This window comes from Alternaria novae-zelandiae, assembly GCF_023758075.1.
Source record: "Alternaria novae-zelandiae strain BMP 2774 chromosome Unknown scaffold_24, whole genome shotgun sequence".
In the NCBI taxonomy this organism is placed as follows: Eukaryota; Fungi; Ascomycota; class Dothideomycetes; order Pleosporales; family Pleosporaceae; genus Alternaria; species Alternaria novae-zelandiae.
The window spans coordinates 543,111-562,037 of NW_026056984.1; the positions used below are offsets into that span (position 1 = coordinate 543,111).

The following is an 18,927-nucleotide window of genomic DNA, read 5'->3' on the forward strand; positions in this document are numbered from 1 at the left end:
AGCTCTTGAAATTGCGTTTACCGCTTCGGACCAAAGCTGAAAAACGCCAAGTGCAGAACCGCTGGCCCATGGCCGCATGTTCCTATGCATCACACCATGAGAGCGATGCTAGGCTGATTTTCGCTTGACAGGGTGCGCGGTTACGGTTTCGTCGAAACCAGTGGCGCTGGCTTTGCCCGCATGATTGACTGGGGCTGATAAACGAGCAGTGCAATCGGATAAACGCCCTCGTGTTGCCGTGATCGATTGAGTGTCCAAGTAGTGTCGGCAAGTGCTGGACTGTGTCGAGGACTTCGTGCAAGTCAAAGTTCTTGTTCTTTTACTGTCGCATCTGGACTGCAATGATACCAATGAAGAAGACAACCTTGTCCCGGCAACTGAATGCCGATAGCAAGCCCTTTGACGAGTTCCGGAGAAGAGCTGTCGCAGCTGCGGCGAAGTATCCAGAAGCGATACATGCTGATATGACACTGGACCTTTGCGAATGGCTTGATGGCGCGGACGAAGGTGTAGAAGAGCATGGCCTGAAGTCCGCACAAGATCTTGAGGCGGAAAGCAAAGGCGTCGTTCGAGTGATGTGAGTATCCTTGCGAGAGAAGGCCGAGTTGCTAATGATCATAGCTTTGCCCCACGAGACGTACCCACACCAGGCGCGGAACTACTGCTTGAGTTGTTCGAGACATGCGGTATCCCAAGCGCCTTCGTCGATGAGAGCCTGCGAGCGGTTTCGCAATCATTCGCAGCGCGCGAAGACGCCGATGGCACTACTTGGATCTGGTTCCACCTCTTGTGCAAAACGTTAGCAGTGGTCGAGAACAGGATCGTGCCGGACGACGACCCTGCAGAGATCGAGAGCAAACAAGCAAAGAGTCGACAGTCGGCGCCAGCTCAAAGTCAGGCGAACTTCTCTTGGATCAAGCCTGGTATTGTGCTGAAGATTCGGAAGCAGTCAGATACTCCGCCTACGCCGGTACGGACCTCAACTTCAGACAGCGACACGACATTGGCACCCACTTCAACCCAAGCCAGGGTAGAGCTGATATGTTTCGGCGCACCCAGCACCCTACGGGACCGAATTCGGGCACTGACGAAGACGACATCGTGCGAGGCATTGCTGGAAGATCCGCATATGCTGCTCGAGCTCGTGTTCGAGGAGATGTATAAGCTCCTGGACTGGACAGCCTGGGCTGTGTCGGATACGTTCGGGCCTTTGGAGACGGTGCGTGCGCTCCTTTTTCGACCAAGTGTCATGCTAATGTACTGTCAGCAAACCTTAGGGATAGCCAGTAGGGTCGGGAAAGCGACAGAGGAACTGCCAAAGGACCTCTTCACCGGGCTCCACAACCTGGCCAAGCATGCCATATACCTCCACGAGAACTGTGAAGCAGCATTAGCCACACTAAACGATCTGTATACCCATAATACAGCGCTGATGGGCACTGGCTCGAGCACCTTGCAGAGACAAACCCGAGAGGCACTCAAATATCGACAGACTCTATTCGAATCGACGCAGCGACGGCTGACAAGTCTCAATGCGCGGATCTCGAACATCATCGGCTTATCGTTCAACATCGTCACGCAGGGCGATAGCAAATTGATGCAGTCGGAGAACCAGAGTATGAAGACAATCGCCGTCATGACGCTATGGTTCATGCCGCTAGGCACGGTAGCTTCCATCTTCGGTAGCCAGTTCATGAAGCTGCAGGATGAGTGGCCGCATCATATTACCGTCTCGCAGGACTTTTGGCTGATGTGGGGTATGTGAACTGCCACGACCTGCTCGTAAGACGCGCGCTGATCCTTTGTCGCAGTCATCGCGGTTCCTTTGACCCTCGCGGTCCTGTTGAGTAAGTGCAACCCGGATCCGGGGCCGCTGAAGACGTGTACTGACCTAACCGGCAGTTTGGCGGGTGTGGTACATGGACGCGAGGCACAGATTGATAGACGGAGTAGAAAAGAAGCAGGGTGAGCATGGCTATATGGGGTGGAAGACGTTACCACAGACGTTGCGCAGAGGAAGGGCGAGAAAGAGCGTGCCCGATGTGTGAGCCCCTGGGTGCAAGGCCGATGACGTAATCTGGGCGGAGCGACCTCGGCAGCCGCCGCTAGACGTATCCTTTCATTGGAATGAAACAATACAACCACGATCTTGGGATGGGACGACAACGTCATTTAGTCGTTTCTCGTCCACCTGAAACGAGCGATGAGCCCATGCGTCCCGTAACCCCATCAGCGCGTACTCCCGAGTCGCAGCTGTCATTAGAATCGGACCTCGGGATGGATTAATGAGAGAGCATACACCCGCCACTACTTCTGCCACGCAATATCCCCATCTCCACTACCCTCACATCAACCCATGATCCAAACCCAACCCCACCATCGCCTCCCCATCCCTCTGCGCAATATCCACCGCCCCACTAACCTCAATAAAGTCCTCCAACTCCTCACTCGTAGTCTTCAGTTTCTCCTTCACAGCCGTCACCCCCTCCGTACCCACAATATGCCTTGCAGGAGGATTATCATGCCCCCCAATCGCCGTAAGCGCATGCACAGTCTCCGCAATCAAATTGCTCTTAACCCCCACCGGCAACGGCGCATACAAACTCGTCACCGTATCTGAACTCAACAAATCGCCCATGGTGGGCTCTGCATCTGGATTGGTGTCTGACATTACGCTTTCGTCTCCGGGGGATTTCGTTGTGTTTGTGTTTTCGTCGAAGGGGGGATGGGCAGACGGGTTGTCGATTCTTTCTAGTTTGTCGAGGAGACCAGAGAAGATTTCTCGGGCTAGGGGCGCGGGGTTCTCGCCTTGCAGGTATTCGGACATGGGGGGCACGGAGGTTATTCGGTTGGTGAGGACGTTGACTTCCATGTTGGCTTGGACGAGGGACATTTTTACGTTGAAGGGGGCGATTTCGTAGGCGAGGCTCTGGGTAATGTTAATTAGGGCGGTAGCAACGGCGAAGATAGTGCTTTCGTACGTCGCAGTAGCCTTCGACTGCCCATTGAGAAGAGCAGTACATGCCTAGACCGGGTGTTCCCAGATGGCCAGCTGGGAAGGGTCAGATAAGGAAATCTTCGAATGGTGATGGTGACTCACTAATACCAGTTATCACGATGATGTGACCATTTTTCCGTTCGCGCATGATCGGAAGTACGGCTTTGATGATGTTGACGTTCGCGAAGAAGTTGATCTCAAAGATCTCGTCGACCAGACTTCTTGTCCGGCTAGTCTGCGCAAGTTCCTCTACGGAGCCGATCACAGCTATATGAATGACATGTCAGTTTCACCTGGGGAAGCAGGGCAGGATCGCAACCTTCGCTCGCAGCGCACAACAACACGTCGATGCGCCCAAACGCCTCCACAGCCTCAGCAACAGCTGCTTGACATTGGCCGACCACCCTACAAAACAAAGCCGTCAGCAATGCGCAACACCTCACGATAAATACCGGTATCAGATACTCACCTACTATCCAACCCAACAACCCTCAAATGCTCGCGCCATCGGTCCGTCCCCTTCACATCCTCCAAAAACGTCCGAAAATCCTCACTCTGGCCTTCTCTCTTCTCAAACTCCAGCGGCATAACACCCGCAACAACATAATCGCCATGTTCGAGCACTTGTCGCGCTAACGCGATGGCAATAGGCGATGCGCCTCTTGTGATGAACCAAACGCGCGGAGCATTGTGGGGCGGGAAATGCGGCGACTTTGGCCGTGGCGGCTTCGACGACGCTGATAATGGCGCATTGCTTGTCATGTCGGGGTAAGAAGGGATGGTGTGCACCTCATGTTGACTGGCGCGTCTTCATGCTGCGGCGATGGGATGCGCGGTGGAGACCGGGTATGTGGGGCAAGGAGGGCGTAACGCCGCTAGTGGTGAGCGTTAGCGTGGTCGAAAATGACTGAACGAGCAGAAACACCATCACGAATTTGCCAAGACTTTGAGATAACGCGCATTGCATAGTCATATCCAGTGTAATCTTGAAGCAGTACACACAAAGTTACTAGGGATCACTCTTCTGTTATCGCTCTAACATCCAACCTCAATCCACCTCCTTAACACCCACAAAAGCCGCCCTTTCACCTTCACTTCAGGTATGTCAACTCAGTCGTCATCGGCTGGCCATGTACCAGCCTCCTCGATTAGAACTCTTCTCGTTACTCCCAGCCTCCTGCCGCACAAATGAAGCAGAGTCTTCAGCTCCTTCGGTCTCAAATCTTTCTCTCCAACCTACACTCAACTACTACACTCCATTTCCATAATTCTTCAAACAATTCCCCAAAAGCACTTCTTTCCATACATTCAAAAATCACACCATTTACAGCATGAGTCTGCTACTAGACCAGTTCACCAACCACTGGACTGACCAGTTTCCGGACTACAGCAATCAAACCACCCATACTCTGCCTTCAGACGGCACTGTCCAGTTTGATCTGGCAAAGTGGTTGGCGAACGCCCAAGAAGAGCTACGAGTTGAAGAAGAGCGCTGGCTCGCTGACGACTTCGACATCAACGAGCCTGCTCCGCGACCGGTCAAGATCCGAGCTAGAGACTCTGCGCAGTGGATCAAGAAAGACAACCGCAACTTCACTGGCCGTCGCAAGCGTAGACGTGAACTCCCTGTTCCGCGCGCCTTCAACAAGCCCTTCTCCCTGATGCAGCACCAACGCCATTCCATCCACCTCATGGGCAGGGTCCTCAACGTCCGCACCAATGGATCGCCGTTCACGCTCGTCCTTGATGACCTCAATCAGCGTGCCGACATCTTTATAAGCGAGATCACCCGCCGCGCACTCTCTCGCAACGTCAACGTCGTCTTCGTCACATTCGAGTCTGGTCAGGCCATGGCACCAATCCGCACGGTCCAGGGCTTCGGCATGACGAGCGGCGAGATCCTGAAGGCTTTGCGCAAGGCCATGGATGATGCCAAAGAGAGCATCGTCGTCATCGACAACCTCCACGAGCTCCTCTACACTTACGGCGTCGACATGACCGCGCTGTTCCAGCTCGTCGTCCACAAGTACGCTTCCACGCTCGTCGGCATCTACCACCAAGACCTGCTCGACAACCCAACCGAGTCACCATACGCCCCACAACCCCTGGAGCTGATCAAGTACATGGCCACCTCCATCATAACCTGCAAGTCCTTCGCCCACTGCCTCGCCGCCAAAGCCGCCGCCGAGCGCAGCCTGCCCGAGCCCACCTGGGGCATGCTGGAAGCCGCCGAAGGCATCATCCAAGACCTCGACGCCAACGACAACCGCGGCATCGTCATGGAAGCAGAGTTCCGCCGCAAATCCGGCAAGCCAGAGGGCGAGACGTACTTCCTCCGCACGCCTCGTCCAGAAGACTACCACGACCCCATGCCTGGCATCCCCAACGGCACTCTCAAGCAGGAGTACGTCATCCTCCTCGATATGCAGCCCGCATACGCCGGTAACGTGTCTGGCCTTATCCAAGATGCCGCTGAGAACCCCAACTCGACTTTCAACCTTGCTCTCACGGAGAAGCAGAAGCAGGCCCGTGAGGAGGTCGTGCTGCCTTACTTTGATGCGCAGAAGGGTGAGGGTGCTGGTGAGGGTGGTCGCATTCTGTATGACATGGGCTCTGAGGATGACTTTGACGAGGAGGAGGATGAGATCTGAGGAAGCTTAGATTGTCATCGGTTTGAGCGCTGGTCGCAGGTTTGAGTTGAGCTTCTGAGATACCCTGTCTGGTAGGGCGACGGCGTTATGGCAATCATTGATGGGAGAGCGAGATGCGCGATGCGCAGGCAATGAGATGAGAGCACACTGCGAGAAAGCTCTTGCCTTCCATTGGGAGACGGTCTTACAGACGGATGGTGTTGCGTCTTCTCAAGATGCGGCAGCCATAGATGACGAATAACATGATAAAATCAATCAATAATGCGCTTTGCCTTACACAAGTGAAGTGATACTCTGCCTACTGACCTAGCTCTTCGACCTCCACGTATCGTGATTGAGCCTCGCGCATAAACTGCACCTTGGTAGAGCCTAACCCTCAGCCTTGGCGCCCAAACTCCCCCAACTCACCAAACAATTCCCTTGCGCCAGCCACACCCACACCCCCCACACCCCCCTCCACACCATGGCAGACAACGAGCGACCACGCGCAGCCTACAGCGACCCCTTCGAGCGCGACACCCGGCGCGCACCCCGCGAAAGCCGCGATCGAGGCGGCACACCCACCGAGCGCCGCGGCAACCGCTCGCGCAGTCCGCAAGAGCGCGGCGCCCGACGCGACAACCGGTACCGCTCGAGATCGCCGTTCCGCAAAGACGAGCGCGACGGTGCAGCCAGGGGAGGACGAGGGCGCGGACGTGGTCACGACCGTGGACGGGGCCGCGACGACAGGAGAGGAGGTGGAGGTGGACGAGACGAGCGCCCCAACTTCCGCGACCGCTCACCCCAACCACCCAAAGGACCTCGCAGCGACAACGCGCCTCCTGCTCGCAGTGCCCGACCTCCCCCAACAGGTCCCCGTTCCTCCACCGTCGACCCCATCAACCCCATCAAGAAAGAAGAAGAAGCCTCACCCGACGTCGAGATGAAAGATGAGCGCCAGAAGCCGGCAGACATGGACGACGACGAGTGGGAGATGCTGAAGATTATGGGGTTCGGCGGGTTCAAAAGCACGAAGAACACAAAGGTACCCGGGAACGATAAGAACTTTGGAGTGAGGAAGGATAAGCAGTTGCAGGCTAGGCAGTATATGAATCGGCAGGGTGGATTTAATAGGCCGTTGAGTCCTGGTAGGAGTTGAGGAGGGGGTTTGGGGACTGGGGTTTATGGTCATATTGTGGCTGGCATGGCTACCATGTCATGAGAGATGGGCTTGCATGGCTAGTCAGAGAAGGACTACGCGTAAATTGGGGACATCGTGGGGGATTGCGATACACTTTGCTTGCGACCTGAGGCACGACCTCAAACAGCAGAAGACAGTTGTGCTGGTGTGACGAATAAGCGTCGGGACGGCATGGCAGGATTTGTATTCATCGAAATCGCGACCCATGGTATGGTGCCTTCTCTTCTCTCCTGCACTCTACGGGTTCCCTCAGTCTGACTGGAGCAGAGCAAGCTAGGAAAACGTGAGATCTGGCTGTGATACCAGATCCAGATCAGTACCTAGGTAACTTCTCGAAGGACTGAGCGCGATAGATTGAGGCAATCACGATTCATTTTGACCCCCAACTTTCACCGTATCCTCGTGGTACACTTGAACAAACACATGCTTGCTGAAACACCGTAGTTCAAGACACTTCGCATACCCAGACGAACATATTCGGAAGGCGCCTCCACCTCGGCCAATCAACGGCCGAGGAAGTTGCGGGTGCTCCGCGAAATGTGTCCCAATCCCCCGCAAAGCTCCAGCTCCAGCTACCAGCTTCACTCAACACCATGACGCGCGAATCTCGGCATGGCACCCTTTGGAAGGGGCTCACGTGCCTTTTCGCCCTTCAATTGCCCCTCGTGAGCGCGCAGGTCGCCGAAATCGAGAAGGCAACCAATGCGAGCTTGCTATGGGGACCCTACCGCCCAAACCTCTACTTTGGCGTCCGGCCGCGCATTCCCAAGAGCTTGATGGGCGGTCTGATGTGGACGCGCGTTGAGGACTACCAAAGCGTGCAGCATAGTGGGTCTGCAATTCCAGGCTTGAACAAATCCCATTGCTGACAATGTAGACTTCCGACACACATGCGAGCAACACGAGCTCGATGGCTACGGCTGGGACGAATACGACGTGCGCAGCGGCGGCCGACAGACGATCCACGACCCGGCGAACAAGATCGACATCACCACGGAGTTCATCAAATTCCCTGGCGGAGAGCATGGCGGCAGTTGGGGCGCGAGGATCAAGGGCACACCACGAGAAGACGCAGGCCCGAACCTGCGCACGACAGTCGTCTGGTACAACACACTCGCTGGCTTCGGCAACTTGGGCATTGAAAGTGCTGATCCCGAAGAGCCTGGCATCGAGGGCGACGTGGTCCTGAAGGGCCAGACGAAGGAATTGGGCGAGTTCGAGCTCACGGTCACCAAGGGCACCGGCGAACATCCCATCACTGGACACCCAAGCTACGACGAGAAGCCTCTGGACCGGACTCTAGCACACAGCGGACAGGTGCCAGAAGATGCGCTGTGGCAGGTCAAGGCCATGATGTTCGCGCACATGAAGGGCCAGATCGACGTCCTGGTCCCCAAGTACGGCGAGGACAACCCCCCACCGCCTGCACAGGTCTACACCATCCAGCATCTGCCGGGCAAGGGCAACATGCACCTGGTTCAGAAGGTCTTTGAGGGTCCCTTCGAGTTCGACATCATCTTCTCATCTGCATCGGCGCCCGAGAAGATCACATCTGAGCATCTCACCGAGCAGATCGATTCGGTTACCTCTAGCTTCTCGACTCGCTTCACGGATATCTTCAAGCCCCAGACACCTTTTGTCAAGGAGCGCTATGAGGAGTTTGGCAAGTCGCTCTTCTCGAACCTTATCGGTGGCATCGGCTACTTCTTCGGTGACTCTCGCGTCGACCGATCCTACGACCCCGCCTACGAAGAGGATAGCGAAGGTTTCTGGGAGGAGGCGGCTGAGGCGCGAGCTAGGAACCCAGCTCAGCTGGAAGGACCGTCCGAGTTGTTCACTGCCATCCCGTCGCGACCTTTCTTCCCTCGTGGTTTCCTTTGGGATGAGGGCTTCCATCTGTTGCCTGTCATCGACTGGGATGCAGATCTCACACTTGACATTATTAAGAGCTGGTTCAAGCTGATGGATGACGATGGCTGGATCGGACGCGAACAGATTCTCGGCCCCGAAGCTCGCAGCAAGGTACCAGAGGAGTTCCAGATTCAATACCCTCACTACGCCAACCCGCCCACACTCTTCATGGTCATCACGTCTTTCCTCGACAAGCTCGATGCTATGAAGACTGACACTAGTAGTGAGAAGTTGCAGCAACAGAAGTCGTACTCGATGCAACTCTCGAATCGCGAAGCCGCCCTGGAATACCTCCGTTCGCTCTACCCACTCCTCAAGCGCAACTACTTCTGGTACCGCAAGACCCAGGCTGGCGACATCAAGAGCTACGACCGAGAGGCCTTCTCCACCAAAGAGGGCTACAGGTGGCGCGGACGCACGCCTTCACATATCCTCACTTCCGGTCTCGACGACTATCCTCGCGCTCAGCCACCACACCCGGGTGAGCTACACGTCGACCTGATCAGTTGGATGGGAATGATGACTCGCGCAATCAAGCGCATCGCAATCTACTTGGACGAGCAAGACGACGCCGCCGAATTCGCACGCTACGACGAAGCTATCGTTCGCAACATCGACGACCTCCACTGGTCAAAGAAGGACAAGACCTACTGCGACGCCACCATCGACGACTACGAAGAGCACTCGCTCGTCTGCCACAAGGGCTACATCTCTCTATTCCCCTTCCTGACGGGCTTGGTCGACAAGGACAGCGATAGACTAGGCGCTATACTCGACCTGATCGAGGACGAAGAAGAGCTCTGGAGCCCTTACGGCATCAGGAGTTTGAGCAAGAGCGACGAGTTCTACCACACCGCGGAAGATTACTGGCGCGGTCCTGTCTGGATGCCTATCAACTACCTTGCTGTTTCGCAATTACTCGTAAGTCTCCCGAACCTTTTCCTTCCCATGATGCTAGTATACTAATTGCGCGGTTCTAGAACGTCGCAACCACACCCGGCCCCCACCGCGCTCGCGCAACCAAGATCTACACTGAACTCCGCAGGAACCTCGTCAATACTGTGTACGAGAGCTGGAAGGAGACGGGCTTTGCTTGGGAGCAATATAATCCTGAGACTGGCAAGGGGCAGCGCACGCAGCATTTCACTGGCTGGACTAGTTTGGTCGTTAAGATTATGGCTATGCCGGATTTGAGTGGAGGGGAGGAGCAGGTGAGGGATGAGTTGTAGATGGGTGGGGGATGGGGAGATGGGGTATCAAGAGAGGTGGGACTAGGGTCATGTCGTGGGCATGGACAAATCGACCAGGTGACGCGGTCAAGACGACTGCTCACGCATCGCGCGCATGTCTACGACCCTTCAATTCTACGTCCAACTGTGGAGGCTCCATGCCTAATTCGTTGATACTGGGCAATTAACTGCTTGTACTTTGAGTGACGCCACGATCGCCATGGACGTCCAAGAACGAATGTTGACCTCGCGTACTGCGGTCGCTGTTCGATCGACCAAGGCATCTCGTTCTTCATAATGCAGCTGGCGTGCGGCGAGGTTTAAGTTAAGCCGGAAGAGCAAAAAGAAAAGTGATCTTACAGATTCTGCGCAAGGCAGGCTTTGTAGCCGGTGGCGCAATACATACATGAACGCTACCAACGCGTACAGAAGCACTCATCCTCAGAAGCCCACTAGTCGACTACGAGATAGTCTGTGGTGTATCTCGCAGGCAGATCTAGAGTGCACGTCAACGCCGTGCAGAACACATTGGAGTGGCGACGGCATGCTTTCCTGTCGTGGAGAATTGCGCTTGCTTTTTACCGGTGTATCTGCGAGAACAGCGGCCCGCAGCGACGTGCATCCGTCATGCACAGCCAGCTCTGATGTTTTGCAGGCGCTGTCGTTTGTGGTGGTGTGGATTGTCGTCCTTTGCGCGAGAGCGGGAAGGATCGCCCCACCTTTGCACTCGGCAAGACCGAACCGCAGTTCTCCGTCGGGCCAGGGAGTCCTTCCGACCACTTCATCGCTCAAGAATATAGACTGCACTTCCAGGCCGCCCCCAGGACTGAGCCCTCTTGTTGCCAGACATCAACATCAGTGCTTCAAAGAATGAGAGGTGGTCCCCGAGCTCCGATTGCATCGTGCATGACAGCTTCGTATATGCGAGCTTTCGGCATCGGCCCGTTGCGCAGTCCGCAGATTAAGCTGCAGCCACTTCATCGACCCATTGTCCTAATTTCGTAAGCCACGTCCGGGCCAAGCGGCGTCGTTAACGTCCTTAACAGCGTCGAGGGTTCTATCATGATAGGTACTGACTCATGCGAACGAACTAGCATTGGCGTTGATTGAACGGTGTGCGTCATGTCAGGCGCCTGCACAACACGTATAACTTCGGGATGATTGCGCATACGATTCTTAAGTCATCGCTGGAAACTAGTAGACCATCTTGGGAGTGCCTAGTAAGCGACTGGAGAGGACGGAAACTGTGTCGTCACTACGTACCTGCTCGAGGCTGCATGAAGTTGCGGTCAGCATCTCAAGCGACGCGAAGGTCGAGGGCAAAGACGAGACCAATCATGTTTCAACACAAGAGGCTTCAGCGCAATCCAGCATAGCATGCGATGGTGTGGTGTAGGGAAGGTCTCACGGACGGCTGCCGATGTCGCGATAGCAATATTTTCCATTGTGCGCATCAGTGCGAAGCCGACTCCAGAGTCCATTAGGGGCATAGTAGCAACACTACAGCGATGCCTACACCACCACGGCCTACTAGGTCTTGAGCTAGGACTTTCGTTGCCGGGCGCGCAGTGAAGCCGGTTGTTCGCTCCCGTCTTCGAGCAACCAGGACCGCTGCAGCAACTAATGAGCCGACATGCGAAATCGCATCAGAAGTTACCGATCGAGCTGACCGGTTTGAAAGCTTAGAAAAAGCATCGCGAGCTAGTTCTGAAACGGAAAAAGGGACTGTTAATGCGACGAGCCCTCTAGGTACCTTCGGGGTACATAAAGTACTGCAACTTCAGTACAGAGTCCTTATCCGCTCCAGGTCATTCTCGCTCAGCTCCTGAAGTGTCAAACCCAAAACGACTAAGGTCTTCTTCTCGATTTCATCACTACCCAATTCAAGCCATTCAAGATGACTTCCTCCGACGGCATCCCACCCCCAGAAGTCCGCACCCGCATCCTCAACATGTCCTCGCGACGGGCCCTCATAAGCAATGAGCGCGGTACCAACCATCTGAGCCACTACGACAGCACAGTAACCTACGACGACCACTACTGGTACATCAAGCCGGGCAAAGACGAGAACGCCGGCCTCTACCTCATCGTAAGCGCCTACACGGGCCGCGCCCTCTGGGCAAACCACCGCAACGGCGCAAACGGCGGAAACGGCGAGGTAGGCACCTGCGACCCGCCAGGTTCATACCCAGACCAATACTTCGACCTCGCACAGACCCAAGGCACGGGCGTGCGAAACAAGCAGTTCCGTCTGCACTCCCCTGCGGGAAATGGCAATGTCTTCTCGAGGACTCATAGTAAGCCTGAACTAGGTTGTTTGTCGGACTCGGACAAGATCTACGACGACCACTGGTTCACGTTCGAGATGGAGCCGTTGAAGTTCGTCAGGATCGACTATGACGAGCAGCATCCGGAGATCCTCACGTCGCCCCGCCCCAAGGAAATAGCCCAGCAAACAGCGATGAACCATTTGGATATTGAGACGACGCAGGAAGTGACGATTAGCAAGGAGACGGAAATCCAGTCGACCTTCACTTCGGAGGTTGGGCTTTCTGTCACGGCTTCGGTCGAGTTCAGTTGCGGGGTGCCGCTGATTGCGGAGGGCAAGGTGGGCCTTAGTACGACGCTAGATACGAGGATGTCGTGGGGCACTACGAATATCACGAAGCAGAAGTGGGAGGCGAAGGTGGTGCTCAAGTGCCCGCCCAAGTCGGCTACGATTTGCACGGCTTCGGTGGTGGAGACTAGGTTTCGCATGCCGTTTGTGTCATACTGGAAGACGGAGGAGGGGGGGAAGGAAGTGAAGCTCAAGGGCGTTTATGAGGGGCAGAGTTGTGCTAGTTTGAGCACTGTGTCTTCGTATGGCGACTACGTGGCCGAGAAGAAGAAGGCCGAGAACAAGTGATAGTTCATTGTATGCGAGGGGTGGTATAAGAAGGCTTCTAGGGTAGGAAATCAAGGACACTCATTTGCAACGTAGCATTATGCATCACCCTCACGTACCTTACACATGCCCATAACCTAGTCACACCTCCCTTTGTATTCCGTCTCCACACTCCAAGCCCATCTACAACTCGTCCCTAACCAGAACGGCTCGGTAAGCATAACCGCCACAGTCAGCGGGAGGTATGCATAGGGCAAGACGACTATCACGAGGCAGAAGTGGGAAGTCAAGATGCCCCTAAGATGTCCACCCAAGTCTAAGTTTAAGGCCGTTACTACGGTAGTGGAAACAAGGATGCGCATGGCTTTTGTGTCGTACTAGAAGACGAAGTCCGGTAAAGAAGTTCAATTCAACGGAACTTACGAAGGGCAGAACTGTGTTGGCTTGCATACAGAAGTTCCGCAGACGAAGTACGAAGACCCTGAGAAGGACGGAAAGCCTAAGGGGCTGTTCTGAGCCAGGGGGTCATTCTACCCCATTCGATAGCCACACTTGTACCCTTACGAAGGGTCTCACAATAGAACTTTAATAACACATTCATTTTGCGACGTGGCGCTACGTCTTGCGCAAGTGTGATATTAATTGCGAAGTCTACATTGTGCTTGTCGTTCTGTTCTATGTGAGCGTTGTTCGCTCGTCGGAAGACGCGCACGAGCGGGGTTTGTGTAATGTCGCGTCAAGTGGTCATCTATCGCCAGTGGATTGTCTTATCGTGATAGCTATTGCAGCAGCTCGAGACTTGTCGATCGATGGATACGAACGGAAGATGATACGGAGCATCGTCGGCGGGTGTTAAGTAGCACGTGGTCGTGAGGTATAGAATGTATTAGGGACGACCTGCAACTACTAATAACTCCTAGGAATTCTCCTCCAGCCTCTGTGGCCCGACCTGCAAGACTTCTCATCCAAAGGGGGGGATGGAACAAGGAGGCGCTATGCACCCCCGATCTCTCCCGCTTCCTCCGCTTCAAACCTACATGCCAGGAGTGAAGGCGTACTTCTCAAAGTCAGAGGGAACATCTGTGTTGTCGTTCCAAGCCATATCCATCAACGCGTCCGCATCCGCCTGGTCGATTCCCTTGACCTGGTAGTGCTTTCCACCGAGGTACACACCGTCGGGCTGAGTGGAACCGGTGCACTTCCAAACATCATCAGCGTCATCAGTCTGCCTCTTGGAGTTAGAGTCGCTGCCGTCCGAACCAGGCTCGGTCCAGCTGAAACCGTGGAAGTTGCCACCAGTGATGCAAGTCGAAGTCTCAGTGATGCGAAGCTTCTGGTCGATATTACCGCACTGGAGCAGGCCATCGTCGTTGGACTCGGGGCCCTCGTCCCAGGCAATGAATCGCTTCTCGCCACATTCTTGTACTGCAGATGGTGTGTTAGTACGATGTGGCTTTTGAGTGAGGTTAGAGCATGTGTAGACGTACCTTCGAGCTTGCCGGACTGGACGGTGGTTACGCCCTTGGCGATGGCATCGGCAATGTCAGTTGCGTTTGCTGTGATGGACACGGCGCAGATGTTGTGGTCGATGTCCTTGAAGAAGAAGGCGCATCCGGAGCATCCGGGCTTGGTGTAGGTGTAGATGTTGTCAGCTGCGACGAGGCTGCTGAGGGTACCGACGGCGGCGATGGTAGAGAGAGCGAAACGCATGGTGAATTGAGTTGGTTGTTTGAGTGAGTGGTTTGAGGCGTTGAGCGTTCGTTGCAGGTCTGTGGTGATGGAAGCGAAGGAACTGTAAGTTGTACCGATATCAACACGGGCGACGTGATGGCTTTTATGGTGGTCGTACCATCTTCACGATGCCATGCCAGCGGTTGATGCCGGCTACACCGTGCTGGCCGCTAGTAAGCACCGGATTACCACCTGAACTTTACCATCACACCATCCAACATCGCAGAAGGTTCTGATGAAGCGGGAGATTTGTACCGACACTTCATCCCGAGCTGTAGAGTATTGCGATCGAATGGGCGGTGCACCCACGAGCGCGGTCTTGGTGTACTGGTCTGATGACATCAGCACCGGCTTACGACCTAGACCTTGGTATTGGGATCCCAAAATCAGACATTGCGGGGCAGATCCGCAGCATCGAAATTGTGATCTTCTCGGTCATGCGATTGTTGCGCATGTTGGCCATCGCATTTGGTCGCGATGAAGTTGGGAATTGGAGGGGCGCTCCGACACCGCCTTGCGTTCGATACTTTCGTCTGCGCTGCACTAGAACTCAACGAAACCTTCGAGAAGCAGCATTCCGGTGAGCGATGCGGTGAACCGACATGCGCGATGCGATGTGTGTACACGGCGAGTACGTCTATGGTAATTGTGAGGAATTGTACCGGCATTAGCCTGAGGGACATGCTCGGCGCTCTAAATCGCGTCGCGTCGCGTCTGCCGAACAGCTCCGCGTCTTGTTGAAGGTGAGATAGACGAACGAGACGGGCTTATAACGGATGATCTTTCTGCTGCGCCTTGTTCTTGGGTCATCGCCCGATCGCGACCGTCGCAATTACCTGAAGCTCACCTTGAGGCTATTCTACAGTACATGGTGGTGCTATGCCGTATATGACATTCCGATGCTTCCGATACTTCCGCAACACCCCACGAAACCTTCACAAACCCTTCTCAGTTATCTCATTGGTACGGCACGATATGAAGACCTTCATGACTGTTCCCACAGCTCGTAATACCGCCCTTTCTTCTTGCACAACTCTTCGTGCGTTCCCCTCTCTACGACACTCCCCTCATGCAGGACCAGAATGGAGCTCGCATCTACAATTGTACTCAATCGATGCGCGATGACAATTACAATCCTTCCCTCTTTGAGCTTCTCAAGTGCTGTCTTGATATGCCTCTCTGTGACTGTGTCTACCGCGCTCGTCGCCTCATCTAGCAGAACGATCGGTGCGTCCTTGAGGAGCGCCCTCGCAATCGCAAGTCTTTGCGCCTCGCCACCCGACAGCTTGACACCGCGCTCGCCGACGTGCGTGTTGTAGGCCTTGGGATAGCGCATGATTGTGTCGTGAATTGCGGCTGCACGACACGCTTCGTAGACCTCTTCGTCGGTCGCGGTGTCGCGTGCGTATCGCACGTTCTCCATGATTGAGGTGTTGAAGAACGTGGGTGCCTGCGGAACCACGCTTACGGCGTCGCGAAGTGAACCCAATGTGACGTGTCGGATGTTCTGCTTGGCGATGGTAATGCTACCGGATGTGACGTCGTGTAGGCGTAGAAGGAGTTTTAAAATCGACGATTTGCCGGCCCCGGTTTGGCCTACGAGAGCGACGGTCTGACCCGGCGACGACGTGAACGATACGTCCCGAAGTGCGTAGCGGCTAGAGTCGTACTTGAAGGACACGTCTTCGAATCGGACTTCGCCATCTTGTACCGCGAGCGGGTAGGCTTCAGGTGCGTCGGTGACTGTTGGCTGGGTTTGCAGAAGGTGAAGAACTCGTTCCGCGTCCACAAAGTCACGCACCAGCCACCGGACATGATCGGTCAAAAATTTTAGCGGGTAGATGATGGAGTCCCAGTATGTGAGAAAGAAGACGAAGTCTCCCGGGGATGCCGTGCCCGCAGCAATGCGCTGGAGGATGAGGTAAGCCAGGGCGAAGAAGGTAGTCGGTACTAGCAGCTCAACAACAGCCTTGATCAGCGCTTCTCGTATCTCGAAACGTGTCCTTGCCCTCATGTGATCGCCTACAGCACTTGAGAGTACACTGGCCTCCCTCTTGAACTGGTTGAAGTACGCCACAGTTTGCCAACCTTGTATCGCTTGGTGCATCTTTCGTATCTGGATCCGCTCAGCCTTGGTCACTTTTCTCCGGAGCCCGGTTGTGAATCGCGACGACAAGGCTTCGGCAACCAGGAAGGCGATTGATGCGCCAAGCAGGACCATGCCCACCGCCGGAGTGAACTTCCGGTAGAAGATAGTACAAGCAACGACGACATCGATCAAGGTTGGTAAGATCTCGATGACAACCATCTCGAGGACGTTGCCTAGCGCTTCGCCTTGCTCAACGGCTTTCATGACCTCGGCTGAGTCTTGCGTAGAGTGGAAGTCGATCGACTGCGACATGACGTGGCTGAAAGCAGCGTTGGTCAACTGCTTGTACGAGAACTGCTTGATGGGTATCTTGGACAGCTCTTGAACGAAGATCAATCCCGACTCGCTGTTGAGGTGATCCAAGAGAAGGAAGATGAGGAGTTCTCGGATAGGCATTGCTCCGTGCGTGACCTTGTCAGCAATCACCCCAAGGACGTATGGGATAGCGACTTGCAGGACGCGCTCCATCGCAATCGTGACGAGGCAGATGAGTAGACATATTTGTACTTTGACGTCTCGTTTGGGTATGACGTAAGGCAGGAAGATGGTAAAGTCTTTCAGATATCCAAGCCAGCCGCCCGTTTGGCGCAACCGCTCGGCACGCGTCTCCTTCACATCTTCATCCTCGACTTCGTCGCTATCATCATCGCTGTCCACTTCGTCGATCTTCAGGCAGTCTTCCTCCAGTCGGGGAGGAAATGCTGTCTCGAGTAGTGGGTCGGTGTCCTTGGAGCCCTGGCCGGGGGACCTCCAGAATTGGAGTGGCATCGTTCGAGATTGAAAGGTCGTTGTGTGACTCAATGTCCGGATACCGACCGCCTCTTGTATACTTTACTACGAGGGCCATGACGGCGGCGAGGAATGAGTGACGATGACTCACGCCAGCCTTTCATTCATTGCTGATTGTGTCTGGATGCGACGCGCCCAGAACGGCTTCCCACCGGCCAATCCAATCATTGGTGTCGTTTGTCGGTAGAATTGTCAAGCGCTGCGTTCAAAGAAGGTGCGCCCTTTCCATCACACTACCTTTGGGGGCGCACAGCCACGCTGCCGATCCATATGGTGGCATCAAGGCACACTTGACGCGATTAGCTTGTGACTCAGGCCGTGGCGCAAGCACGGTCAGTGAAATGATGTTCTTCGAGACGCGCGCATCGACCTCAGAAGCGGACCGACTGCGAGCTGCCGGACATCGCAAAGCCCGGAGCCGCGGCGAACTGGCGTATAGAAAAGGGCGTCGCAAGTGGCTGACCCGCTCACCTGTTGTGGTTCGGTCTGCGGCGGCCGGAACCTCCGGTCCCGCGTGCAGTTGCGACCACAACGTCATCCTCCAACACGACCTCGCTTTCTTCACGCGCATCGCGCAGCGCAATCCTCACGCCTCCAACGCACACCGCAAACCCGTTATCGTAGACAGCCCCGGCTCTGAGTTCAATCAGCAGCTCGAATACAACTGCGAGCGGCGTGATAGCCAATAACGCCGGCCTCGAGGTATGCGACAACGCCCCGCGCTTCGAGCTCCACGAAGTCGATACCTAGACGCTCGCGCGCATCTATAAAATTATCAACGGCCTTGTTTTAGCCTTAGCCTAACGAAGGCCTAGTTCTTTGCGGAGCAGACACATAGAATAGAATACTGCAAGTAGGCTAGGTTAAGAATTGCGCGAAGCCTACCTAGCGCATTAGCGTTAGTCTTAGGCGCTTTAAGAGTAATATATAGTCTATTAGGTAGTGTATTAGTGTTATAGTAGGTTTCTTTTAGAGTAATAAAAGTGTAGATTAACATAGGCTATCTTTAAGAAGAAGTAGAGATAGATTAGCACTAGCTTTCTAGATATACTCTACCTCTATATTACGTTACGTTATATCTTTTATACTAGAGTTAGATCTTATTACTAAGAACTATAAGATTTACTATTACTATAGGTTTATAGATAAAACTTTACTTATAAAGCTATTTCTATATACTTATTATAAGAATATCTAGTAGAGAAAATAGATATATATAATTAGTATATTTACTATATATTACTAGTAGTATAAAGTTAGGCTAAAATAAAAATATAGCTTAAAGAGTATATAATAAATTATATTTATATAGAAATTTTAGTAATTATAAAGCTACTTACTTAGTATCTTAGTACTATTTATACTAGTAAATAAATATAGTATATCTAAGAATAGATATAGATTA

General features: G+C 54.1%; 8 protein-coding genes across 8 annotated transcripts; 5 read left to right on the forward strand and 3 right to left on the reverse strand.

Annotated features, from left to right (window-relative positions):
• Window positions 1-350: 350 nt before the first annotated feature.
• On the forward strand, window positions 351-1,765 carry J4E88_009528 (uncharacterized protein; the record flags this gene model as incomplete). The annotated part of the gene is made up of 3 exons (XM_049403127.1): window positions 351-577; window positions 622-1,219; window positions 1,268-1,765. The coding sequence occupies 3 exons, from the start codon at window positions 351-353 to the stop codon at window positions 1,763-1,765; spliced, it is 1,323 nt and encodes a 440-aa protein (XP_049251255.1).
• Window positions 1,766-2,344: 579 nt separating this feature from the next.
• On the reverse strand, window positions 2,345-3,760 carry J4E88_009529 (uncharacterized protein; the record flags this gene model as incomplete). The annotated part of the gene is made up of 5 exons (XM_049403128.1): window positions 2,345-2,929; window positions 2,982-3,052; window positions 3,101-3,265; window positions 3,318-3,403; window positions 3,468-3,760. The coding sequence occupies 5 exons, from the start codon at window positions 3,758-3,760 to the stop codon at window positions 2,345-2,347; spliced, it is 1,200 nt and encodes a 399-aa protein (XP_049251256.1).
• Window positions 3,761-4,329: 569 nt separating this feature from the next.
• Window positions 4,330-5,649, forward strand: J4E88_009530 (uncharacterized protein; the record flags this gene model as incomplete). The annotated part of the gene is made up of 1 exon (XM_049403129.1): window positions 4,330-5,649. One exon carries the CDS (start codon window positions 4,330-4,332, stop codon window positions 5,647-5,649), a length of 1,320 nt encoding a protein of 439 aa, XP_049251257.1.
• A 463-nt stretch (window positions 5,650-6,112) lies between these two features.
• On the forward strand, window positions 6,113-6,787 carry J4E88_009531 (uncharacterized protein; the record flags this gene model as incomplete). Its single annotated transcript, XM_049403130.1, has 1 exon — window positions 6,113-6,787. One exon carries the CDS (start codon window positions 6,113-6,115, stop codon window positions 6,785-6,787), a length of 675 nt encoding a protein of 224 aa, XP_049251258.1.
• Window positions 6,788-7,366: 579 nt separating this feature from the next.
• Window positions 7,367-9,969, forward strand: J4E88_009532 (uncharacterized protein; the record flags this gene model as incomplete). Its single annotated transcript, XM_049403131.1, has 4 exons — window positions 7,367-7,370; window positions 7,409-7,657; window positions 7,707-9,661; window positions 9,721-9,969. 4 exons carry the CDS (start codon window positions 7,367-7,369, stop codon window positions 9,967-9,969), a joined length of 2,457 nt encoding a protein of 818 aa, XP_049251259.1.
• A 1,897-nt stretch (window positions 9,970-11,866) lies between these two features.
• J4E88_009533 (uncharacterized protein) lies at window positions 11,867-12,874 on the forward strand (the record flags this gene model as incomplete). The annotated part of the gene is made up of 1 exon (XM_049403132.1): window positions 11,867-12,874. The coding sequence occupies one exon, from the start codon at window positions 11,867-11,869 to the stop codon at window positions 12,872-12,874; it is 1,008 nt and encodes a 335-aa protein (XP_049251260.1).
• Window positions 12,875-13,886: 1,012 nt separating this feature from the next.
• J4E88_009534 (uncharacterized protein) lies at window positions 13,887-14,563 on the reverse strand (the record flags this gene model as incomplete). Its single annotated transcript, XM_049403133.1, has 2 exons — window positions 13,887-14,278; window positions 14,341-14,563. 2 exons carry the CDS (start codon window positions 14,561-14,563, stop codon window positions 13,887-13,889), a joined length of 615 nt encoding a protein of 204 aa, XP_049251261.1.
• A 1,006-nt stretch (window positions 14,564-15,569) lies between these two features.
• Window positions 15,570-17,501, reverse strand: J4E88_009535 (uncharacterized protein; the record flags this gene model as incomplete). The annotated part of the gene is made up of 1 exon (XM_049403134.1): window positions 15,570-17,501. The coding sequence occupies one exon, from the start codon at window positions 17,499-17,501 to the stop codon at window positions 15,570-15,572; it is 1,932 nt and encodes a 643-aa protein (XP_049251262.1).
• Window positions 17,502-18,927: the final 1,426 nt, after the last annotated feature.